At 41.1% G+C, this 26,694-nt stretch overlaps 1 protein-coding gene across 7 annotated transcripts in view; it reads left to right on the plus strand.

Moving 5' to 3' along the window:
* NTRK2 (neurotrophic receptor tyrosine kinase 2) overlaps positions 1-26,694 on the plus strand; it is a 182,840-nt gene that overhangs the window by 59,220 nt on the left and 96,926 nt on the right. For 3 of the 7 annotated variants that reach the window (XM_083403383.1, XM_083403384.1, XM_083403378.1), the window contains exons 9-12: positions 818-868; positions 1,764-1,796; positions 7,971-8,074; positions 9,139-9,238. In XM_083403383.1, coding sequence (XP_083259509.1) covers positions 818-868; positions 1,764-1,796; positions 7,971-8,074; positions 9,139-9,238 — 288 coding nt within the window. The remainder of the gene's footprint in view (positions 1-817; positions 869-1,763; positions 1,797-7,970; positions 8,075-9,138; positions 9,239-26,694) is intronic. The other 4 variants (XM_083403379.1, XM_083403380.1, XM_083403381.1 and 1 more) reach the window with 2 other exon arrangements.

The following is a 26,694-nucleotide window of genomic DNA, read 5'->3' on the forward strand; positions in this document are numbered from 1 at the left end:
TCTGATGAGATACCTTCTCAAAAAAAATTTTTTGACAATGTTTCGTCAATTTGAGATTAACAACAAACTATGAAACCACAAAAAATAACAGCCATTAAGAAAAGCGGGATTGTTCAAAAACTAAAGAAATTGTTTTTAAAAAAATGAATAAAAAGAAGAGCCCCTAAAAGGAAGCATAGTCTCTGAGCTTCCCAGTTGACCTCTAGATGCATCTTGGCTGCTGTCTCCATCTGAGGCTGAAATGGAAAAGGTCTAGGGATCAGAAAATGGTCACCAAGTAACAGCACGTTCAGAGGTCTAAAGTAACAGAATGTCCCGAAGTTCTCAGTCCACGATTTTGAGGTTAACCAGCTAAATAGCAAAGGAGTAGTTGGACTCACTCCATGCTTGGGGTGATGCAGGACATGTAAACAGGTTTCATTTACCTGTGCAGCACCATAGTTTCCCACCCCAGCCTCTGGGCAGTTTGTCAGCCACTCCTTGTTATCTCTTCTGGATGTGATTTGAGGTTTTATAATCTACAGCAAGTCAGAAGCAGAAGTTAAAAGGTCGGCTTTGTCTATGCCACTGGCCAGAATGTCCCCCCCCCCCTGTTGTTTCCCCAAGCAAGGTGGCATATACTATACAGGTAAGCACCACAGAATCTCACAAGCAGTTTCACAAAAGTTTTCCTCACAGGCACAAAGTGGATCTTGGGCTGTTGGTTTTTGAAAAAGCTTTCAGGCCTACCCCCTTTCTAAAGGCCAGGTTGGGCAGAATCTGCAGCTAGGCACCTAGTGTCTCATAAGCAAGCTCTCACAGAGCTCTTCCTCCACAGTGCAGGATCCGGAATGCTGGTCCCCATTCCCAGATGAGACAGATCTTACAGGTAGGCACCCCAGAGTCTCACAAGCAAGCTCCCAGGAGTCTTTCTCATAGGCACCTGATCATATATGAGCTTTTCCACCATTTCATAATGATGACATCTTACTAGTAACTGGTACAATGATTACTTGACCATTAAAACATGCTACATTTTCACCTTGCATCATTGAGAGAGGTTCAAACACACTTAAATAAATGGTTTTCCCATTAATAAAATATATGAACAGGGCCCGCTATTCTCAAGTTACGCTAATCTTATCAAGTTGCAAGTTGTTCTCATTGTTCTAGAGAAATAATAAGTGACTTAGATTTTGTGTGCCCAAACTGTTTCATCATCTTGGAAAATTCAGCTTCCTAGATAAGTTTTTAAAAAAACCTTTAAAAGTTACAAATTCAGTAGTGAGTGGTGCTATTTAGACTGTTGTGTTTCAGCCTAACATGGCTATGTTCTTTTTCTTTTAGAAAAGTGATAATTATTACATTAAAAATTCCCCAGTGCAAACCTGTTCATTCAAGTTGAATCTGAATTCTCATTTTAGGAATATTGAATATTGAATGAATGTTCTCCCAAGGCACAATATATTTATTTATTTGTTTGTTTGTTTAGTTATCAAATTTGTATACCACACTATATCTGCAGATCTCAGGGTGTTTCACAAAATAAATGTGCAATGCATAATGTAAAATAGGTGAATTCAGCTGATATGTGTGGTGTAGAATATGATGCGCAAATAAGTGTATTTTGTTTTTCTCTGGAAACAGTTTAGAAGATAAAAGTGTGTATAACTTAGGTCTGCATTTAATGTTATATGGTATCATGTGATTAAAAGCTAATTGGTTAACTGTACCTCTATGCTATATTTGTAACTTAATTATGTCTTTTTCTTTTTGTTATCCAGGTAGTTCGTTCTACACCCATCTTGGTTATAGTGGTATATTTTTATTTTCTACTTCAAATATGTATATAACCTCAAATGATCAAGTAAATGACTGAAACATGTGAAAGATGGACTTTTATACAGTTTGGAATCAAGAATACAGTAGATACTATTCAGCTAGATTTAGAACCTCAAAATTTGCCTTGAATTTAATATAGATATGAATTTCTTCTGAATTTTCTGAAGGGCAATCCTTAATCCTGAGGTGGCACATTTTCCTGGAGAATGTCAGCAGGGTCAATCTTCATTGCTGTCAAGGGAGAGGGACATCATGACCCTTCCTGTCAAGCTCTGCCTAGTGAGATGAACAGTCAGGTCAAGTTGGAGCTGTAAGAGCTCTTTGAGGCTTCTCCTTCACCTGCCCAACATGTCTGAGAAGGGCCTCTGGGGATGTTTCTTTGTGTGTGTATGTGCGCAGAGTCTCTTCAAGAGAGACTCTGGAGCCAGATGTCTTGCCACTGAAGGAAAGTAGCAATTTTAATTTCTAAAATAAAAGTACAGTGGTACCTTGGTTGTCAAACTTAATCCATTCCTGGAGTCCATTCGACTCCCAGAACCATTCAAAAACCAAGGAACGGCTTCCGATTGGCTGCACTCAACCAGAAGCCGCTTCAGACGTCCGGCTTCCAAAAAATGTCCGCAAACCGGAACACTTACTTCCGGGTTCGGGAGCCGATTTGTTTGGGAGCCAAGCCATTTGACAACCAAGGTACCACTATACTAGGATAGATGTTCTGGCAGCAAAAACTGTGAGGCAACAACTAATATGTGATCCTATGTCCACTCTCTCCTCTTGTCATAGGGCAAGGCAGACTAAAAATGCTCCTAGAGCATCTGTCTCCCCAGGCAAATTGGCAGGAAATATCAAATGTAACTTACAAACTCTGTCCAGCAGTTTATCCATGGTTTATTTACTACCAAAAAACCCCACAGTTGGCTTATGAATGTTGGGTAGCAGAGTATTCAAGGATACAGTTTCTAGTTGTTCAATGGAATATACTGCTTTGACTTATCAAAGACTTGGAAACTCACTATTCCCTAAAGGAGATGGCAGCATCTGTTGTCTTTTGGCTTAATTGTCCTTAGTCATTTGATACGTCGCTGAATGGGTCTCCACCCACATTTGTTTTTACTACCTTAAAAAAAAATACAGTCTGTTTTTCAAGAGAGCTTATTCCATAAAATGGCTTACAGCTGTATTTCAAACCACGACAGCATTACAATCTACAAGAATAAAATATTACATGCATTCAGCAAGCATTACAGAATAGATACTGCAGACGTGGACTTTAATAAGACGGTCTTGCACAATGTCGTGCTTTAATAGGGTGCTGGCTAATGGAAGCCCACCCTTAACTCTGCTTCTCTGTTACGTGCCAAGGTGAAGGAATGGCCTCCTGGAGCCTCAGGAGAAAATGGAATTTCTCTTCTCTGAATTTCCTGGAAGATAGTCCACCTGCGACCTCTTTGTGACTAGCCAGCCGGTTATGGATTTCCTTCAAACCAGAGCTTCTGTCAACATTGTACATACGTTGGAGGCAGACAGATGTGCCTGGGGTGAACTCACCTCCCTGCTCACCTCCTTCTTTCCATTTCTTATTGTTTTGAGAAACAGTTGTTTTTGAAATGATCATATAATTGGTGCCTGTTGGTATGGATGTTTTTTTAATTTGGTTTTGAGTGGGGACCAAAGGGTTTGTGCCCTCTTCCAGTCTGCTCTGGCAGGGCATGGTATCCAGTCCTCCTGGCAAACTGATAAAAATTGACCTACCCACATGCTCCAGGTGCCTTCTCAAGGTTAAGAGCTGCCCTCTGGGAGACTTAGAGAAACAGAAATTCGTAGTAAGGGAAATTTCCAATTTTTCTTTTTGGGTGTGTACTGAAGCAAGTCTTCTTATATAACAATCCCTTTATATATTTATGGAAAATATCATACTTTTGTTTTTCATATTTTTGTGTTTTTTTTTTGTATATCTACATAGAATTATTAATTACTAATTTTTTTTTAAAAAAAACATACTTTCTACCATATAAAAATTCCCATCAGCTATTTTTCTTTTTAAAACAATTTCTTAAAACTGTGCTTGTGGGAGGCTATGATCCTGCGCACAGTTAATCTGCTTAAGTCCTACATTTAAGCTGCCCAATTGTGTGTAGGATTGCTGCTGAAGCTATTTGCAAATTAATGTTCTTCAGCAAAAAGCTAACCTATCGTTATTAGATCAAAACTGGTGCCTTTTAACAGAACTAAATTTTTAGATAGTGCCATCATAAAAGGCACCATTGCCTTTATATCTGTGAAAGTCCATTTTAAACATTGTTTCTATAATACTTGTATACCTTCAGGTGTGGAAAGTTTTGTTCATTCTTGCTGAATATATAGCCCTATGCCAAAAATTGCCTAAAAACCAATATAAAATATATATTAATTGTAATATATAATTTTATATATTAATTCGGTTTTATTCCACATCATTAACCATAAACTCCAGCATGCAATTGGATTACCACATTACCTGTAAGAGGAATGAGTAGTTCCTAGTACTAATTAAAATCAGTTCTGAAGGGGAGTTTTGGACCATTCAAGAACCCATTATTTGGATAAATATTTGGGCAGCTTGCCTGTGATAGTGGAGGAGCAGGGCAGGAGGGAATCCCACAGCCCACTGATGAAGTCTCCCTCACTTAATTAGAAGTTCACTGAATAGATAGCTTGCAGCAATGCCTTCAGTTCTTTCATACTTAATTACAATAAGCCTGATCAAGAATGCAGTATGCGAGAAAGGGAAGCTTACCTCTTCCCTCCGTAAGACATGCGCACTGTGATTGTAGGAGCCATAGGGAAAAAAGTCTCCATTGGCCTAGTTGCCATAGGGGAAAGTGCTAGAGAAATGTAAAATACAATGACCCCAGAGTTAAAACTCATTGGTTGGAATAGCTGTGTATAAAAAGGAGAGTGTGGTAGTTGTGCCTCTTTCTCAATAAAATGTTTAATAGGACCTTAGGATTGGAGATACTATATTATTGTAGTTGGTAAATTATTGTAGTGTCCTGCTAAAAAATGAGCTGCAGCAAAATTCGGGCTTGCAGTCTCCACTTCTTGCAAAACTGAGAGGAGACTTCGGAAGCTGTTTATTTAATCACAGGTTTCCACAGCTGAAGGTGGTTTGTTTCAGACAATAAACTGTGGTTAACCAAAAACAGAAATGAAAGCTTCCCCACTTCTCCGAATTGTATGGGAAAATTAGGTGAAAGTGTTGGAGCCCAAAGTTTACTGAGCTTTGTACTTGGTTGTGCACGTTGTGTTAAATCAGGCATAGGCAAACTTGGCCCTCCAGATGTTTTGGGACTACAACTCCCATCATCCCTAGCTAGTAGGAGCAGTGGTCAGGGATGATGGGAATTGTAGTCCCAAAACACCTGGAGGGCTGAGTTTGCCTATGCCTGTGTTAAACCATGGTTTGGCATGATGTATATATGTTGCTATAGAGTTAATCTCTCCCATTCCCCTTTTCTGTGTCATTTCTGATTTTTCTGGATTGTCAAAATTAATGATAAAATAAAAGTATCCTATCAGGAGTAACTCATCCAGTGGGGTGGAGCTGCAGCAATAGTCTCACAGCAGTGGGGAGGGCTGAGTTTAGGGCTCTGCAGGGTGCTCCCACTGGTTCAGCCAATCAGCCCCAAATTCTCCACTGCCCCACCTCTTTTCCTCGTGGTAAGTGGCAGTGACCATGGTGGCTGGAGGCTGTTGATTTGGCTCCATGGCACGGTTGTTTGGGCAAGCTGCTCCTCCCTCCTCATGTCAGCTAAAGAAACAACCTGCTCAAATGTTACCAGCTCACATCTAAATATATTTGGTAGGGAATATATCAAACTTGCCTATCTTCCTTATGTACTTTGGGGGAAGAGTGAGATGACTTAAAGGGAGCAAACTGCCATTTAGTTTAGCTTATAGTTAATCACCTTGGTAGTCCGAAGCACACAAAGTGGCTCGATTCTGTCGATTGTATACAATTATAACAAAAGGAATTTCTGCCATTAAATGCTCCGTTCCTATGCGTGGAGCTGATTGCATCATTTTTTCCAAAACAAATCATAAAAATTAACTCTGCATTCAAAGCATATAAAAAGATTAACTCCAGTTGTGCAACTCGAAAAGCCATAAACAGAAAACATTTTGTACGAAAAACCACCTAGTACTGTGTGAAATTATATATTTCTCTACATGTTTTTTTATGTTTACATTGTACATTCTGCTGGATGCTTATTTATTTCTAGTTTTCAGATTTGGCTCTAAAGCCATATAATCTGATTTTTCTTTTGCCCTCTCTCATTTTGTGATAATATGTACTAATGAAAGTGGAAGAACCCCTGGCTTTTGTCCAAGTGGCAATGTTAATGTTTCTCAGATATCTGTATCATGGCAACACAACCACTAATGTGCCTAGTGAAACCTCCTTTACACCTTTTTGCTTGTACTCTGTTACAAGTGTCTTGAAAGCAAAGCACCCCACCTCACCCCCGTGATCTCACAAGTTTCACGTGCAGTTGTTTTGGCAGGTCTTACTGCTTAGCCATTCTGGGTTCAAGGAAGAAACTTTTAGCCCTTCCCTGGATATGAAACCCCTTTCCTGTTCAGACGCACACCTTCTTGTGATATTAACAGAGCACCAGGTGGTGTGGACTTCATTTGCCCTTTGTGGGATCTTGACATTGGAATCAGATATTATGCAAAACATGAAAGGAAGTCTAACTAGTCATAAATAAGCACAGCATTTGCTGCGATTTGAGATAATGAGCAGATTAAACCTTTTGAAAAGTTCTACACACAAGAAGCATTACTATCTCATGGGAAGAGAATATATTTGTTCTGGAATAGTTTTAAAATAATTTCCTTCAGTTCAAGGATAGGCAAAGTTATGCATAACTTAGGTTTAATATACGATTCGTTAATATTAAGTGAAGATCTTTTGTTCTATGCTCAGTGAACAGATTTTCATTAATTATTTGTTCATTCCTTTGTATTTTCAAATGCCTGCTTTAATAAATCTAACCTTTTCCCCCTTCCACTAAATAGAGAATAACCTTTTTGGCATTTTAAGATACTTCAAATTGTACAACTTTCTGAAAAGTATTTTTAATGTTTTAATGCACATTTTGTTGCATTTCAACTTAACCTATCTCTTGTCAGTGAAAATACTTCCTGCCTTTAAGCTTTTGCAAAACTTATTTCACTGGGAAAGGAGAACTGTAACTCAAGCAAAAGGATACATTTTTCATACTCAAAGTTAGAAGAATCAGGGAAACAATGATGTACTTTCAGTTGCCCAAAACAGCCCTTAAACTACCCTATGCATTATTCTTGGCTGGTCCATGTGGTTAAAACTCCCTCACAGAATTCTTAGGAGATGACACCTCTCCTTCTTCCTTTAAATTCCAATTGAACTCCATCTCTTCCACAAACCCCTTGATTTGTCTCATTGTCTGGAAACTTATTATACCCAGTTTCCTGGGAATAAGCCCTATTAAACTCAGTGGGATTTACTTCTGAGTAGGCAAGTATAGGATTGCACTGTTAATTTTTACCACCAATTACGTGTGTAATCCTAAACCTACTAGACACTAAGTCTCATTGAGCTCAGTGGAATTTACTTTTGAATACAGATGCTTAGGATTGTGCAGCAAGTATATGGAACTCTATTTCCTCCTGTTCCTTTGCTGTTTTCCTGCTCTCTCCCTTTTCTTGTTCGTGCCCCTTAAATGGTAGATTATAAGATGCTTAGGGCAGGGGCCAGTATTTTTGCTTAACTTACGTTAAGTCTTTGAAGTACTATACAAATAACAGAAGAAGTTTCTATTTAGTGCATGTTACTATTACAGTATTACTATTTTGTTTAGAATATAACTTAAGAAAGAACAGAGTACATATTGAATTTGAAGAGTAGATACAATACAAGTTTTCATACCACAGAGCATTCACTGAGAAAGTCAGGAGCAAATAAAGTTCTTGGCTTTCTGCATTTTTGGCAAACAGAACTTAGAACACTGAACAATACATTATAGAATTATAGTAAATTTTCATTTCCTGTGTTTAGTACTTTTCATAGAGACAAAAAAAAAAAGTTACAGTCAGGGAAGTAAATAAAAATACATTCTTTCTCTTAGAGGATTATGGAACGCCAACGGATAATTTTGAAGATACTACAAATAATAGTAATCCAGTTACTTCTACGGATGTTTCCGACAAAAACAATGAAGATAGCATCACTGTAAGTATATACATAGTTTCCTGGTTTGTAATCTTAGCAGACTTTCTGACAAGGGATCTGATACGTTTGTGGTGTTTTAGCTTGTAACAAGACACCACCTTGACTATACCCCAGAGCTTTTCACAGGCATTTATATAATGTGAAACAATTGCTTTTTCAAAGAGTTGGTAAATTATAGATAGAAAACAATGTGCAAAGTTTGTTTCATATGTTGCCATTAAGTGATATTATTTAGTTGCAGCTTCCAAATGCATGGAAACGACTCCCATTTACAGCCTGAAATATTTTGGGTTTCCCTCCTTTGGCATGAAAAATATGGTGTAACTTTAGCTGAATGTTCTAGTGAGCACCCATATAATTTAAGTAACTATAAGGTCAACGTGGGTGGCGCTGTGGTATAAACCACTGAGCCACTGATCAAAAGGTCGGCGGTTCAAATCCCCATAGCGGTGAGCTCCCGTTGCTCGGTCCCAGCTCCTGCCAACCTAGCAGTTCGAAAGCACGCCAAAAAAGTGCAAGTAGATAAATAGGTACTGCTCCAGTGGGAAGGTAAACGGCATTTCTCTGCGCTGCTCTGGTTTCCAGAAGCAGCTTAGTCATGCTGGCCACATGACCCGGAAAAACTGCAGACCTGTAAAGCAAGATGAGCACTGCAACCCCAGAGTCGTCTGCAACTGGACTTAACTGTCAGGGGTCCTTTCCTTTTTTAAAGCCAAGATAAACTGGATGTTGTATCCAAGGAGCAGATGCTCTTGAGATATTTTCCTGGTTCTGGTTTCCTTAGCAAAAAGCCATAGAAGCCATATTTTGAAGTCTCTTTTATCGAAGAGGCAACCTTAATTTTTTTTTTTTTAAGGATTAAAATTCTAAATTCTCAGCTCTTACTAGGGCGTTGTGACTATCCCTAGTAAGAGCAGCCTAGGTGTGTAACATCCATAGGCTCTGAGCGGCAAGAGTTCAGACTGCAAACTTCAAAAGCTTTTCCAGTTTGACAATTCTGATATCATGTTCAAATACTGCCAATACTTCAATACTGGGTTTAATACACCTTGCTTTTCTTTTAGGTCTATGTTGTAGTGGGGATTGCAGCATTAGTGTGCACTGGCTTAGTTATTTTGCTCATTATTCTCAAGTTTGGAAGACACTCCAAGTTTGGAATGAAAGGTAAGAGGGGCTGCTTTTATTTCTTTACTTCAATGGTTAGATTGTTGCTTTTTTTTCTATACACACTATATACATGTACATAGGGACGCGGGTGGCGCTGTGGTCTAAACCACTGAGCCTAGGTCTTGCTGATTGGAAGGTCGGCGGTTTGAATCCCCGTGACGGGGTGAGCTCCCATTCTACGGTCCCAGCTCCTGCCAACCTAGCAGTTCGAAAGCACGTCAGAGTGCAAGTAGATAAATAGGTACCACTCTGGCTGGAAGGTAAACAGCGTTTCCATGTGCTGCTCTGGTTTGCCAGAAGCAGCTTAGTCATGCTGGCCACATGGCCCGGAAGCTGTATGCCGGCTCTCTCGACCAGTAAAGCAAGATGAGTGCCACAACCCCAGAGTCATCTGCAACTGGACCTAACAGTCAGGGGTCCCTTTACCTTTACCTTTATATACATTTACATGTGTAAACTTTGTACAAAATACATACAGTATGCATGTTAACTCAGAAAATGGAAGGTGTATTTTAATGTACCTCCTGGAAGATACAGCAATTTTTTTCTCTATGATTGCAGTGCACAATAGCAGTACAAAGTGCTGGGCCCCTATACCCTTTCTTCTACTAACAGATGTATACTGGGGCTGTGCTAAATGTTTGTATGTGTTTGTATGTTCTGGTACAAAGGCATTTTAAGTCAGCCCAAAATGCCCACTTCCTGAAATTCCCCTAAGTGCCCCTTAGTCCCTTTATGGTCATGGGTGCTTTCTTTCTCTGCTTCTCCCTCAGCACCATTTCAGAGTGAGGCCATTACTTTCTATATCTCATTATCCATAGTCTCCATGGATGTGGCGAGTGCTCTAATACTTTGAGTGCATGTCACAGGAGGGGGAGAGTGGAACCACCAGGCAATGAAGGTGTTTCTCAGCCAAGAGCGTTGTGGTGACTCCTCCTCCTGTGTTCTTCTGCAAAAGGTGTTTTGTCTTCAGTTTCCTGCTATTCCGTTGATTAATGCTACTGAAAAACTGAACTGTTCATTTTCATTCCTGCTTCTTTCACTCTTCAGTAACCACTTTAACCATTACACCATGATCAAATAGTTTGTGTGCTTATTCAGTAGTAGTGAGAGTTCTGTTTGCTCCCCCCCCAAAAAAAATATTTTTCATATAGGAAGTGATTTGGCAGCATTGGTCAATGATGTGATTAATTCTCTGTAAAGGAATAGAAAGGGGTCAAGATGCAGTTGTATATCAGTGGTTACTTCATCTTTTCTCATATTTGTCCAGTCATTCTACCATATGTGGGCATGTCCACCATGTGTGATAATATGCACCCATTTCATCTTCATATTTCCAGGAACAGGTGATAACCTTTCACAGGTTATATGGTGTCACTTAATAAAACTTTCTCTCAGATGTGAACATAAATACAATCAATTTATATCCATACCAACTCCCTCCTGAGTAACTCTGTTGGGATGCACATATTTCATACTGTGATTATTAGGGGAAATATTTTTTAAAAATACAGCAAGTTTGGATTTCCTTTATAATTGTAATTCCTTTATATACAACCAGTGCTATTTTTCTAGAAAAAGAGGTGCTAGAACTCGCCATTAACACCTCCTTCATTCTCTTATAATGGCAATGGTGCCCCCCTTAGAAGTGCCGGAATTGAGTTCTGGCTGAAAAAAGTCCTGTATAATACTATAGTTCAGCTGCTTTAGAGATGCTGTCCTACACAAAGTAGATGCATTGAAGTTAATTGACATGACTAATTTGGGATCATTAATTTCACTTTTATCAATTTTAGACCTAGCTGAATACAACTATATGTACAAGTCCAACTGTCCCATCACAAAAAATCTACCGCAGACCCGAAAGGGGTTTAGAAGGGGCAACCAAAAGGCTTTGGGGCATCTTCAAGGAAAGACTAAAATGTTTGGAATATTTTAGGTGGGTTTTGTCTTGTGTTTTAAGGCAGCTGTTGGGTGACATGAACTCAGGATCATCCAATAGTTAATGGACGTAGATTCCGAACATACAAAAATCATTACTTCACATAATGAATGATCCATTTATGGAATTCACTGCCACAAGAGGTGGGGATAGCCCTTGGCTCGGATGGTTTTTAAAGTGGATTGGACAAATTGGACTGTCAATTACTATCAGCTGTGGTAAATAAATAGAGCCTTCAGGTTCAGTGGTGGTATATCCCTGAATACCAGTTATGGGGAGTCAGTTTTGTGGGAGAGCTACGACCTTCATGCCCTTCTTGTGGGCTTCTCAAAAGCATCTGGCTAGTGGCTGGAGAAGTTCAAACAACGGCCACTTATTTGGGAATCCGGGGAAGTAGCGGTTAGAGCCACAGCCAGGTCAGGTCATCTTTACCATGGTATGACCAATCGGGGACATCAGAGCCTCCTCTGCGGTGGCGCCTCTCAGCAGGTAGTGCCCATTTGAACAGGCCAACATGAGACCAGCTGGAGGCATGGCTGAAGTGGTAGGCCAGCGCATCACTCAGGTCCATCCAATTTTTATAAATTCAGCCTGCACCCGGGCTTCCCAGCACAGATCAGTATTGGTTCTTATCTTGGCTAATTATGCTGAGTGCTTTGATTATGCATGTAGCCCCTTCATGAGGCCATCAAACAGGGTCATACGACTTGCAAGTAATTTTTCAAGTTCTCTAAATGCCCTTGAAGATGCTGACTTCTCAGTTTGTCAACATAAAATTTTATTTGCAAATATGCAAACCACAGAAAAGTTTTATTTCCCATATACAGTTTGATTTTAAGAAATCCAGTTTCATGACCAAGGTCTATATATCTATTCGGTCAGACATTTTATTTCGTTGATCAGAGGTCACTACAGTCCCTCTAATGGCAAGGAAATACCTTGAGAAATAAGATTAAAAATGATAAGAAATGGTTTTCAAAGAAGGTGCAGTAATTTATATTTACCTTAATTTACAACTTCGCAGGTCTCTTTGAAAGTTTAAAGCATTATAATTTATTAAAGCTGCTGTTGGGAGGGCTACAGAAAACCCATATTTTTGGGTTCTTTCTCAAATAGCTTTGACTTAGGGAAATGCTATGTTTATGGAGTAACTTTTGAAAAGTCACGCAAAAAGAGATTTTGTTTTGTTTTGTTTACAAAGAGCCCTGTTTTGGCTCAATCTTTGTAAGACCAAGAGAAGCTGCAGAAATAGGGTTGGCACAGTTATGATAAAAAAAGAGTCAGGATCCTCGTTTGGGCCCAGCTATCAAAGGTGAACCATGTCCCTTAAATGCCATTTTCCCAACTGCTCACCTTTTAAAAGGCCTTGTTCAAGCCTGCTTCGTTTAAAATATGTGGACAATAAACAATGGGATGCTGTTCTTGTTTATTCAGAAGCAAGTCCTATCGAGTTCAGTCAGATTTACTCAATAGGAAATCTGTGTAAGCCACAGGGAATAAGCCGCATTGAACTCAGTGGGTCATATAAACTTTAGATGGTATACAGTTGCATTGTATACTGTTGGATTTGATTTCAATAGAACGCGGCACACACAATGTCATTGTATATTTCATAAGTCTAACCAAATTATAGACCATTTTATAAAGAGCAGAACATATACCGCTAAACATTTTTTATTAAGGCATATATAAGATTTTTTGAAGCAGCCTATCATCTTCTCAGCCTTCTCTTCCCACACTCTCCCATCTCTTTCTCTCATATATCTGTAATTGTAAACACCCACAAAACCAGAGAGATGTTATGTTATTGAGGCCATATTTCTACTGAACATGATTTTTCTGCTCAGAAACTGAGTTACTTTGATCACACAGAAAAGCTACTGTGTAAATGTGAAGAAGTAACAGTATTTGTTCCTTTAACAATGGGAGAATTTGAACTAGGTTTGAACTCTGGAAGGGGCTTAAGTTCAGCTCACTACCTCAGAATTCCATATTAGTACTATTCTAAAAATCATTACCATCACTAGTGTAAAATTAGGAAAGTGCTTACCATAGTGATGTATCCTCCCTCAGGGTTGCTGCCAACATATGTTTAAAGAAAAATCAAATGTAAGCTAATGAGATCTTTCTGTCTGAAAGCACATCCTTGCTCAGAAAGATCATTGAGTGTTGTTGCCTACTCTAAATTTCAAATGCAGTGAATTTGGCTGCAAACTGTTTCAAGCCCTAAGACGTATTCAAAGTTTTTTCAGTTCATTTGGGGGAGCTATTGATGTAATTCATTCCACCTTTAATTTGTTCCTTACCCAAGAGACGGATATATCACTACACTGGTTGATCTGTATAAAGGTCCTCACTGCAATTCATATATCTCATCTGAAAATCTGTGCATCTGTTACGGAGATGGGTTAAGGCAGCATAAGCAATAACTTCACTAGGGACTACAGACGGTACTTTGCCAAAAATATGGCCACTTTCCAGCTCTGGTTTTGCCCTTTGTTTCTTCTTCTTTTGAATTTTCCATTGGAGCAGCAGAAAAGTTCTAGTATTCTTTTACGGTGATTGACTGGGCTGCCCTAATTTCTCTGTCGGTTTGTATGCCAGTTAAGTTCATTCAGAACTTCTGAGGCTTAGAATCCCTGTGCTCAGTGTGGAGTTTTGAAAAACAGATTAGTCCGTGGATGAGACTATGCGACTTCTGCTTATCAATATCGTATTATATTAAAAAGCTTAAACGGTGGTGATGTAAAAAGCAGAGTGTTGAACTTCAGTGCCAACAGAATGCTTGTATTGAGCACTGATGGCCTGCGCACCAAAACAGCACACAGGTTTTCTCATAGACCAATTCAAATCAACTCCATTAGTAACCCTTCCTATATTAGACTCAAAATGATTTAAATGAATGAAATGTGGGGTTTAATTTAAAAAAATCTGACACTGGATTTAGATTTTTAAAAGTTTGTGATAGTTATCCAAACAGGGTGGTTTTAGGAAGGTTTCCATGTTCCTGAGTTGGATTGTGTTGTTGACAAGGCATCTTGAGTCAGATCAGGGACTCCCTAATCTTCCAAGCTGCTATGTGGCTTCAGTTGTCCAAAGCATGCCCAACTTCCTTTTGCTTTTGCTGAAAAACAAAAAACAAATTGACTGCATAAGCACCCAGAGCTCAAGAGGAATGGAGGTGAAGAGCTGGGGGGTGGGCAGGGGCCTGTCTTCTCATTCACGATAGAATAGAGCGTTAAAACCAAAGTCTTTAAAGAGCCTAGGTCTATCAATCCAGTTTGCTCGACGTGTTTAGAAAAAGAATTATCTTAGAGCATTGCTGATTGCAGTTTATCAACACATAATCCTACCCCTGTTATCTGACTTATTTGATGCAAACCAGTCAAGAGCTTTATGTTTGATCCATCCTTACAGATGCAATGCAATTATATTTCATAGAATCATAGAATCATAGAGTTGGAAGCGACCACAAGGGCCATCGAGTCCAACCCCCTGCCAAGCAGGAAACACCATCAGAGCACTCCTGACATCCCATTCCCCAAATGTTGGTCCCCACTGCAGTCTCTTACTACAACCCTTAGGGAAACATGCCAAAAATAGCACTACATTGCTAAATTTTTCATCTGGCTCAAATGCAGCTCATCTTTCGCTGATAATCTCTCTCACAGTTTTTTAAATATACCTACATAAGGGCCAAACTAAAGCACACAATAATACAGTGCTCCTGTGTTATGTAGCAATAATTTGTGCCTTGCTAAATTGTTCTCTAGTTCATATCCTACCCATTACTTGGGCATTTCTTCTTCATAGTCTCTGCGCATGCACACAAATGGATTTTGTGCCTGTGTGGAGTACCTTTCAGAAATTTCTAGCAGTTTTTGTGTGTGAAGGTCTCCCATACTGTGCATGCTTTAATGACTTCTCTGCCACTCCCATGACTAACCCACCAACATCTGGAGTGATGAGCTCCTCTCCATCAGCCTCTGCTTCTATTCTAAGTTATTATGGTGACTATGCTGTCACAGCAGCAGAGCCCTTCAGTGAAGGTGTCCATTTTTAAAAGGTTTTTGACAATCTACCATGCCTCTTCCCAATGAAGGAGCTCCTTATTCTCAAAGTCTCCCTTGACATCCTTGTGATTGAAGACACTTCCTGCTACTCCATCTTGACTCTCCTGCTTCTTCCTGAGTTCCTTCACCTCACTTTTACCTTACACCTCTGTTATTCCCTTGTTCCTGGATCTATAGCCATGACACCCATCACTACTTTGCTCATGCTGAAGACTGGGACTGTGATCTCTGAAAAGAAGAGCACCCATCTTCTCTATGGTCCAGTTCCTGGAGCCTTTCACCAATTTATTCTGATGATAAGAGGCAACTATGCATCAGATTGGGGCAGAGGTTCCTGTGCATATATCACATATGGATTCCTGCTATAGGTTAGGGATCTCTTTCTGTACTAATAGTATTACACATTAGCCTCCAGAATCGTGGAGACACACACCCATAAGGTTTCAAAGCCGCCACTGGGATAGGGATCCAACTCCTATCAACTTTCACAGTCCCCTCTGCTTTGATTACCTCTATGGAGTCTGTTAGTTGACCTACAGTAGATGGACTAGCAGGTGCTTTTTTCAACATGACCTCAAAGCAGGAAAGTGTGTTTAGTTTCATTTTTTGCTTTGCCGTGGGTGATGTGAGTATTCCCTTTCGGTCTCATCATAGTATTTAGTAAAATTTCATTTTCCTCTACAATGATGATTAGTTATGAGTAGGGCATTCCTAATTCCATATTCTCCACCAAATTACTCAACTTCTTTTACATACAAAATTATACCTACCCACTTGTTCCATGGTATGGGGGGGGGGTCATCCTGGATTCTTCATAGGCCACAACTTTTGGCTGGCCACCATGGTTTTCAACACCCACTCAGATAGCATTACGAATTCAGCGTCTTTCTTAGTCTTAACGTCAGCCCTAAATCCTGTTTCACAACCCCAGCATGAACATATTCTTATGTGTGCAGGAGTTCAGACAGGTGCAAACTAGCTATACATATGTGCCAGAGCTCATGGGGGGTGTATGCATACATGTTCTCGTTCAGTGGAGCATCTGTTGACATGAGAGTGCATGGGGAAGATTTTGCATGCAGCATCTCCAGTGCTTTTTTTCTTTAAAACAAATGTTTAGGGCTACTCATTTTCCCACTCATATTGAAATACTGCCCCTCAATGAGGCCAAACTTAGATTCACAAAATGTTTAAGGGTATGCATACCCCTGCGTACCCCAGAAAAAAGCACTGAGTATCTTCATGTGGACATTAGAACTCTTGCATTAGAGCTCTTTGGGTGTTTTCTTCTGTTACTGTACCCACTGAAACCCCTTTACTCTTGGCCTTTCACTTGAACCAGGGAAGTCTCTGAAAGAGCTGGACAGATATTTGGGCACTTCATTTTGCAACGCCAAAAAAGAGTTACCTTAGCACTATGCTCAGAGAGCCAGTGTGGTGTAGTGGTTAAGAGCGGTAGACTCGTAATCTGGGGAACCGGGTTCGCGTCTCCGCTCCTCCACATGCAGCTGCTGGGTGACCTTGGGCCAGTCACACTTCTCTGAAGTCTCTCAGCCCCACTCACCTCACAGAGTGTTTGTTGTGGGGGAGGAAGGGAAAGGAGGTTGTTAGCCGCTTTGAGACTCCTAAAGGGGAGTGAAAGGCGGGATATCAAATCCAAACTCTTCTTCTTCTTTTGTGATGCAGTTAGGGGTGGTGGCTGATGTCCTATTGCTGTGATATATCTTACCTGATATCAGGAACAGCAGAGTCTCATCCTAGAAAGAACAAAACAAAGAAAGCAGTGTGTGCCAGACTGTAGCATGCATGCACAGTAGCTAGGGTTCCTTCGGGACTCTGATCTAGAGACTATATCCTCTTGGGGTGATGTTGTGCCAGTGAATGCATTAGCAATTCCCTTTATCTAGCCTATAAATTCCAAATCCTGCGTTAGAGTCAGCTAACATATATCTCTGCAAGCAACTAGTGCTTCAAAGGAGCCTCATGAGGGAAAGGGAGCCAGGCAGCTTACCAAAAAAGGAGCCAAAAGAACATTGAATGAGCATTAAAGATGCTCTGGTCAAATGGGAGCTGAAGCAATATCCTTTGTTATAGTTTGACTTCAATACAGCACCTACCATATTTTTCCGTGTATAACATGCCCCCGTGTATAAGACAACCCCTATTTTGGGGGACTCCAAATTTAGGAAATGGGGGGAGGATTGCCCAGAGTTGTTGGGCTTTTATGGGGGGGGGGGCTTGCCAACAATCTCTCACCCACCTGACTGGCGATGCCAATCGCCCACCCACTTGCTGCCAAGGCCTTGCCGCAGCCACTAATGACCCACCCAATCGCCGATTACAATCTCCTGCCCACGGCTGCCACCAATCGCATGTCCCCCCCCCTGCACTATCTGTGTGTTAAAAATCCCATCTTATACACGGATAAATACGGTATATTGTAGCAAGGATAAATTGTTCAATTGTAGCCTGGCACATTTCAATGGCAGTTCATAAAATTGGATACACTCCATTTCTAGATGGAATTACTGTACTACTCTTTTTGTATTCTCCCCTTTCCAGCCAAGCACCATTATAGTGCCTGTTCCTTTAGTTCTGAACACCTTGATGAATGGATGAATGAATGAATGAATCTTTATTTGCGTCAGCCATCGGCCATAGCAATAAAACAACAATACAATATACAAAGGATAGAAATAAAAAGTCAATTATAGGCTTATTTTGCAGATGGTAGGCTCCAGCAGGACCTGGCATTTTGTTCTTAAGTCTATAAGCCTATCCTGTGTATGTTTTTACCAATAAGTAGGGCGGAGAGTATGCAGGGATGAATTGCATTTCCCAGCAGTTTTTACAAGCTCTCCTCCCACATACAGCCTATTAATCATAATTATGAATATTTTACTACTAATAAAGACATTTGAAACTATATCAACTGGTGCTTTAGTAGAGTCTTTCAAATATTTTGGCACTGTTAGGGCTGGGCGATACCTGGTTTTCAACATTGTGATATATCACCAGCTAAATATCACGATATAATGATATATTACAATGTCTGCAATAAGGAGGAAGAAAGGAATAAGGTGGGGAGGGAGAAGCAGCTGAGATACATGGCCCAGCCCTACAGCTGACCCCCATGCCACTCTGACTCATGCCGGAGGGGTGGGGTGGGGGCTTCCTTGAACTTCTCAGCTGAGTCGCAGAAGCCTCCTTGCCCCCCAGCTGAGCACGCCCTCATGCCGTTCTGGCCCATGCGAGCCGGAAGGGTGGGTTTCCTTAAGCTTCAGCATCAGCTAGCTTCACAAAACAATGCTTTCTCTCAGTGGCTTGCACATGAGGAAGGGAGGAAAGAGTGCTTGCTCACTCAATTCAGGGAGACACAGAAGCACCGACTGGCTTCCCTGTTTTTCCAATAGGGTCGTACCTCGGAAGTCGAACGGAATCCATTCCGGAAGTCCGTTCGACTTCCAAAACATTCAGAAACCAAGGCGCTGCTTCTGATTGGCTGCAGGAAGTTCCTTCAGCCAATCAGAACCCACGGAACCCGCATCAGATGTTTGGATTCCAAAGAACGTTCGCAAACTGGAACACTCCCAGGTTTGTGGCGTTCAGGAGCCAAAACGTTCGACTTGTAAGGTGCTCAACTTCCAAGGTACGACTGTGTCGTGATTTTTGCATAGTGCACGCACACACACAAGTGCAGCACCTCTGCACACATACATACATACATACATACACCCACCAGTGGCTCCTATGGCACTTTTTCTTTTCCTAGTGGTACTATCACAACTGTCTCTCCTTATCCTTGAAAGCCTGTTTATGTTCTTGAGTAATTTACATTCCCTCCTCCATAGAAAAAGCATAGCTGTCGTTTTTGTATTTCAACCAAACTAAAAATGGTGGGGTGTTGTTTTTTTAACCTTTCTTGCTGTTTTCTGCTGTATAGATTGAAATCATAGGTATTCATTTCTAGCTACCTAGCCTGATAGAGTTGGAAACACCATTCACCTCCTAATTGCTGCAAGGACCTGACACATTAAGAGTGGAAGTGGTGATATCGCTGTGTAAGCTAATAGAATCGTGTTACTGTAGGAAGGCATGAATTTGACACCGTGTACTAATTTTCACTGCTGTCAATAGCATTACATTGTCCTTGGGGCCAGAGTTAAATGAAATGTCCCTGTTCCTATCAAATACGTTTTTTTAATGGACAGTTTCTGGCTGTTGGAAGTTTGTTGTTGCATTAACTAATCAGCGAGAATATTTATTTCAAAGATTTCCCCCAGTCCGTTTCTGTGACAAACCCTGTCTTAAGTTCCAAAGCATATAGCATTGTATAAAGTGTTATTATATTTTACAACAAGGATGGAGGATTTGTGGTCTGCCAGATGTTGCTGGACCACAACTTCCATGATCTGACTCTGTTAGCTGGAGTTGATGGAAGTTGGGAGTCCAAGAAGCATCTTGTGGGCCACCCCTGCTCCAAATGAAGGCCCCAGCCACTAATTGTTGTTGTTGTTGTTGTTCTTATTTTATTTATATGCCACCCATCTGACTGGGTTGCCCCAGTTACTCTGAGTGGCTCCCAACAAAAAATAGTAAAAACATCATACATCACTAGGTGTTGCCATCATCACAATGGACCACTTTGTGTGTCCGACTCTTCGTGACCCCATGGACCAGAGCACACCAGGCACTCCTGTCTTCCACTGCCTCCCGCAGTTTGGTCAAACTCATTCTGGTAGCTTTGAGAACACTATCCAACCATCTCGTCCTCTGCCGTCCCCTTCTCCTTGTGCCCTCCATCTTTCCCAACATCAGGGTCTTTTCCAGGGAGTCTTCTCTTCTCATGAGGTGGCCAAAGTCTTGGAGCCTCAGCTTCAGGATCTGTCCTTCCAGTGAGCACTCAGGGCTGATTTCCTTAAGAATGGATAGGTTTGATCTTCTTGCAGTCCATGGGACTCTCAAGAGTCTCCTCCAGCACCATAATTCAAAAGCATCAATTCTTCGGCGTTCAGCCTTCTTTATGGTTTAGCTCTCACTTGTTCTATAGGCAGCTACAGATTGCCTCTTAGACAAGAACATCCAGGAGGAGTTCTCTCCTTTCCAGAAGCTTGTAATATTAGCACTTCTGCCAATAACTTAAAATATCAGGCAACTTAGGCAACTGGCTAAGCTCGAATGACTCAAATACTTTGGCTTAACGGGGCTGCAGAGTGTTCATTGCAAAGTATCTTTGATGAATGTTACTGGGGGGACAAGCCCCTTTCCCATCCAAGTAGCCTCATTTCGCCGTTGTTGGTTTGTGCAGATGTAAAAATGATATCCAATACAGACCAGTTGTACTAAACAGTTCCATTTAGAAAACAGTTTCCCAAAGCTGAACAAAAAGGTGCTTGGTTAGGAATAGCATGCGTTTTTTAGGAAGAAATTGGGGGGGGGGGAGAGAGAGACTTTCACTTCATTCCACAAAGAGGTGAAGTTCAAAGTAGAGAATTGGAATTCATTAATGATTCAGAATGGTTGGTTTCCAATTCCATCCCTTTAGTCACAAGGCAAATCATGGTCGATATTTCTCTGTCAAGGTCACCACTATTGTGCCCCCCTCCCCAATTCATATGCACATTGTCACCTTTTCTTTTCTTTCCCAAAAGACCTCCCGCCCCCGCTGTATCCTGTCAGACATTTAGGAAGCCTTATCTAGCCATTCTTCCTTCATGAGGAGAAAGGCAGCGTTGGGAAACACTGTCATTTGAGGCCAGGAAAGCAGTCCTGAACTGGATGAGACATGACCTCTTCTCATCCTGTCTTATTTTGCAGATGATAGGCTCCAGCAGGACCTGGCATTTTATTCTTAAGCCTATAAAAAAGAAAACAAGTGTGGAAGAGAGAGTAGAATAATATAATAATAATTTATTATTTATACTCCGCCCATCTGGCTGGGTTTCCCCAGCCACTCTGGGTGGCTCCCAATAGAATATTAAAAACACGATAAATACACCAAACATTAAAAACTTCCCTAAACAGGGACAATGTTCACCTGCCTTCTCTCCTGCCAGGCTTCCATGGAGGGAATTCTTCATCCTTGGTTTAGCCTTGACCAGATGAAATTGTGTATGAAATTGCGTATGGTCACGTCAGACCAACCTTTACCAGTAACAGACCATGCACATATATTTTCACCCCCAGCAGCTTGCATCTCTCCCCCATCAAGGCTCTGTAACTGCCAGAAAAAGTCGCTGCCAGTATGGCCTTCTGGTGGGTGTGGGCCCTTTCCCAGGTCTTTCACTGTTCTTAAAAAAAAGCAGGGAAGCGTGAGTTGTTTCAGATTTTTAAATGAGCCAATCAGTTTCTGATCAAGTACAAGTTTCATACAGAGACTCTTGATACTTTCCTTCCCCGACTGAGGGACCACCTAGCCACAGTCATTCTTAGCAAAGCCTGTCCTCACATCCCAATCCAGAACAGACACTGCAGATTCTGTTGTTTCAGGTATAAGGATCAGTACCAGCAATTCTATGCTTTGCCTTTCTGTCACTCTTGAACTTTGAGGCTCTTCACCAAGATCTTGGAAAGTCCAGCAGCTTTTCTGATGGAGAAGGGGATCCACAAATATCCACTCCTCAACTACCTGCAACTACCTTCTTTCTTTGTTCCTAGGTCCTGTTTCTTAAACATTGGGAAATAACAAGCTCTGCCCTGTAGATGCATAGTTTTGTCATCTGCAAGGATGACAAAATAAGTCACTCCTTTTGTAATTGGTTCTCATTGTGTCCATAGAATCAGTCTTTCTGTTTCCCAGCAGCATGAACTTGGTGAGTGTACTTGTGATGCTCCTCTAACATGATGTTGTGACACGTCTTCAGTCATTGTCCAAGTTTCTGGAAATGAATATTTCATACTTCAACTTGGGCAAGATTCTACTTCAAATTCAGATTATTGAGACTGAATATGCCTGCTTCCAAAATAAGTGTAGTGCCTCTCTGGTGATGAATACTCTCCCTGGGGAGACTTCCCTGGCACCTTCGTTATATATATTTAGGCATCAGGCAAAAACATTCCTCTTTTCCCAGGCCTTTGGCTAATTTAACAATCTATGGCCTTTTAAACTTGGGGGGGGGGTATTGTTTTTGTTTGTTACCATGGTATGTAGGTAACAAACAAAAAAGAAGGAAAAGAGCATAAGTTCCATGAATTAATGGAGATTTGTCTGGCACTAGTGTACTTTGCACACCTCATCAGGGGCCACTGTGTCCTAGTCAACATGGCTGCAAATGTGCAGTGGTGGCCAAAATGCATGTGGTTTTTGGAGCTTGTGAGCCAAATTCATGCACCTCAAATCTCTTCCTTCACATTTCCCTGCTTTAACACAATTTGGGCTGTAATGAACTTGGAGAATAAGTGGGCTACCTCTAAGCTCATAGTTATTCCACAGAAGTGATCTACATCCTCTTTGCATCTATGTCCTTTTGACTAAAAAGTATGTGGCACCACCTGCATGTTTTTGTAGCTTGATGCCAGTGGTATGGTAAAAAGAACTCAAACTAGGCTTAGGTTGTGGTCAGTGCTTTTTTTCCAGGAGGTACTCAAGGGTACACAGTACCTGCACCTCTTTTTGTTGTTGTTAAAAAGTGTGGCACTTGCTGTAACAACTTCATGGTGAGTACCGGCACCCATTTTTCTAGGGGTGGAAAGCACTGGTTGTGGTGGATTTGGTTTCCTCCAAAATAGCCTTTAGTCAGGGTTGAAACAAAGAACTCTACAGAAGCAGATATCAGCCCTTGCCAGTACCCTGGAAAACTTATTGTCATCTTGCATAGTTTGTCAGCTTATTTTGTGAGCCCCCCTCCAGTTCACAGGGGACCCAACCTCTTAAAGCCTTTGGACCCACTACATTCAAGATCCTGATTTTGAAGACTGACTGGTGGTGGTCACCTCAGCAAGCTGGGTATCAGCATTTGGGATTCTGCCTTTCGGGAAATAATTGTGTCTTTACCTGCTAGGAAATGTAATCTTTAGGCCCATTAAATATTTTATTCTTAAGACTGACCTGGCCTTTTCTGCAGGGTGGAAGATTTGTTCTTTTCTTCTGCCAACTGCCTGCCACTCCTTGGGAAATTCTTGATGTATACAGAGCTCTCATGTGTTATGTAAACAGGATGAAGCTCATTTGACAACACAGACCCTATTCTTACTTTGGAAGAAGTTATCTTTGGCAGGACAGTGTCTATGACCTTCCTGGTGCACTCACTTCAGGAAAGTATAGATCTGCCCTCTACCTCTTTGAATTTGCAGCTGTTTGAAGGCATGCTTGCTTATTCCATAGGGAGTGCTGAAGTCTTGGCTTCTTGGGCCGTTTTTGAGATCTTCACCGGGTATTATCCTTTGCCATGATATGAAGCAGGATCAAAGGGCTGTCCACCGGGGACATACTACTTTTTAATGTCCTAACACTAGCTGCATCCTTCCCTTCAGGGAATGGAGAGAAAACTAGGATTTGTCTGCGAATTAGTGTTATTCTCAAGTGAACAGTGTGGTGTTCTGATCTGATGGAACATAGAAAGTTGTCTTACACCAAGTCAGACCACTGGCCCACTTAGCTTGGAGTCATCCACAATGTTACAAAGATAAAGAGCGATGACCTAGAAAGAGAGAGACCAGAGGTTTAGAAAACAAGAGTGCAAAAGTTGGGAATGCAAGATAGTTGGAGGAAGCTTCACCACACCCAAAGCTGTGGGCTGCAAATGTACTAGTTGAAAAATCTGAAAGCGACGAACCTTTAGCCAGTTAAACCCTGACTTGCTAACGTAAACCCTGACTCCCATTCCCTTGACCTAATAGTGGGGCATGGCTTTAGTGGGAGAATGGGATATTTCCACCTCTGATATCAGTTGCCATACATGATTCTTATTAAATACTAGTACAGTTGCATCTTTCTAGTCCACCTCTTTTTAACTTACTGGCTCCTGTTAGAATGATTATCACAAAATGAATGCATGCAACTGAATTTTGATTCGCACTTGTTTTAGGGGGCGTGATTGGGAATGGAACCAGTGGAGGGAGTGGAATCCTTGTCCCTTCTTCCACCTTCCACTTTCTCTTTGCAGATTCCCATAGATTGTCTCACTCCACGAGATTATAAATTGAAGGGGGATAGGGCTATCTTCTCCTTTCACTGTCAGAGACAGTAAGCCTCCGAATGCCAGTTGCTCAGATCCTGCTGTCAGGCTTCACTGAGAAGTTGCACAGGAAGGGGAAACAGAAAGATCTTGGAGTTTGACTTTAAGGATGATCACTACCTTGGCTATTTAAATCGTGTAGATATTGCCTTCATGCTACGAGCTTGCAAATTACATTTATTTTGCAGGTGTAAACCGGCTGAATAATTCAGATGCCTTCCAGTAAAAACAGACAAATAAATGTGGATTGTTTATATGGAAGTAGGAAAGTATTCAGTATGTGAGATGTCCAAAAACAAAAGAGGAATAGACATGTCTGTGTAACTAGGTATCTTAATTTAACATTTGTTTTAGAAACTAGGGCACTAGATAGGGTGAATTTTTCATGACAGGCTTCCAAATCTGAGATGAATATAGGAGGCATTTGAAGATGTATCATATATTTAGACAAGGTAAAAACATAAGCAATGGAAAGGGGAAGGAACCTATCTATGGTGATTGAATATGTTACATAATACTGGCATTAGAAATATTTTAGAATTGACTGTTAGCATTTGGCTTTATCATATATCAAGGGCACAAGTAATCAATCGCTGTTAAATATAGCAGATCCAAATTTGTAGCTGCTCATAAGACTACATCAGTCAGGGACTGTATGCTGTTCAATTTTATTAATCCCTGTGACATTATACTTACAGTTCAAGCAGGTTTCATGTATGTAATACTGATTTAATGTTGTTCATAAAAAGCCACTAATAGAAAAATCCATTTCTATTGCCTTCTCTCCCTGTGTTTCTCGGGATACACTAAATGAATGGCCATGGGGACACAATGTGTTTCTGAATAGCCATTGGAAAGCATTAAATCAAAGGTGGTTGCTTGCTCATCCAGAGGTTTTTAAGGCCTGCCCTGCTGTACCCAACATCTACCCTCATATGCATAAAAACTGAGTTGTCAAATGGTCATAAGAATGCATTAGGACAGCTTAGCTCTGTTGAATCAGCTACAGGCATTGCTGATTCCTACGGCCATTTGGTAACACACTTCTATGTCAATGAAGTGTGTTACCAAATGGCCGTAGGAATCTGTTGAGATGGGGAACTGAACTATGACCTGTATGAATCACCAGGAGCCCAACTATCTGTCAGAAATACATTTAGGCTATCCCACCCCGTGCCCTGCAGAGGAATACAGTGGTACCTCGGGTTAAGTACTTAATTCGTTCCAGAGGTCCATTCTTAACATGAAACTGTTCTTAACCTGAAGCACCACTTTAGCTAATGGGGCCTCCTGCTGCTGCTGCACCGCCAGAGCACAATTTCTGTTCTCATCCTGAAGCAAAGTTCTTAACCCAATGTACTATTTCTGGGTTAGCGGAGTCTGTAACCTGAAGTGTATGTAACCTGAAGTGTATGTAACCTGAGATACCACTGTATACAGTACTTCTAGGATTTTGCCTAACAATATTCCAGTGTCTTCTGAGCCAATCAGAAAGTGCATAGGTTGTAGCTTTCCAGAACCTAGAGTCTAAGGGTATGTGTGCGACTGCACAGCTGAAAAATTAATATAACTCTAGTTAGCAAGGCAGTGGGATAGCCTTGAAAACCTGGAATAGTGAGATAACACAGGTGCATCTGCTATTAGTGAGAGAGAAAACTACATTCTCATGAGCTGATTTACGCAGAAAGCTGAGCAAAAGGAGCCATCTTTTTAGAAAAGGCCTAAACATAAAAACCAGTTTTCTTGACAAGCCCCTCTCTACTCCCCACCAGCCATACTTCCACCAGAGCAGCATACAGAAAAGGGCCTCTCGGGTAGATCTTCGTCAGCAAACAGGCTGCTAAGGGAGAAGGTGGTAATTTAGGTAAATAGTCTCATAATAAAGCCTGCTTTTCATAAACTACCATGGGAATGCCCTGGCATACGTTGTCAGTCCTGAGACATTTCTTGTAGGCTTTAATGCCTGCCATTTCAATCAGCCCAATTTTGAATGGCCATTCCATCCAGCATTTTGGATTCTCCTCAATTGCTTCCTCTGACCCAAACTTTCACAGCCATCCTCATTTGCATAAAAATCAACAGAGTTTCCAGATGGCCACAGAAATGCATTGCAATGGGCTGGGATTCCACTCCTTGCCCTGTCAGTCTCCAAATAATGCTATACAAAAGTCTTGTCAACCTGAATGGCTATTAAAATGCAGAGGGTTGGCTGGAGAAGGTAATGCTTGATCAGTGCTATATAAATGCATTGCTCGTGGTTAG

This window comes from Podarcis tiliguerta (assembly GCF_965153285.1).
Source record: "Podarcis tiliguerta genome assembly, chromosome: 11".
NCBI lineage: Eukaryota > Metazoa > Chordata > Lepidosauria > Squamata > Lacertidae > Podarcis > Podarcis tiliguerta.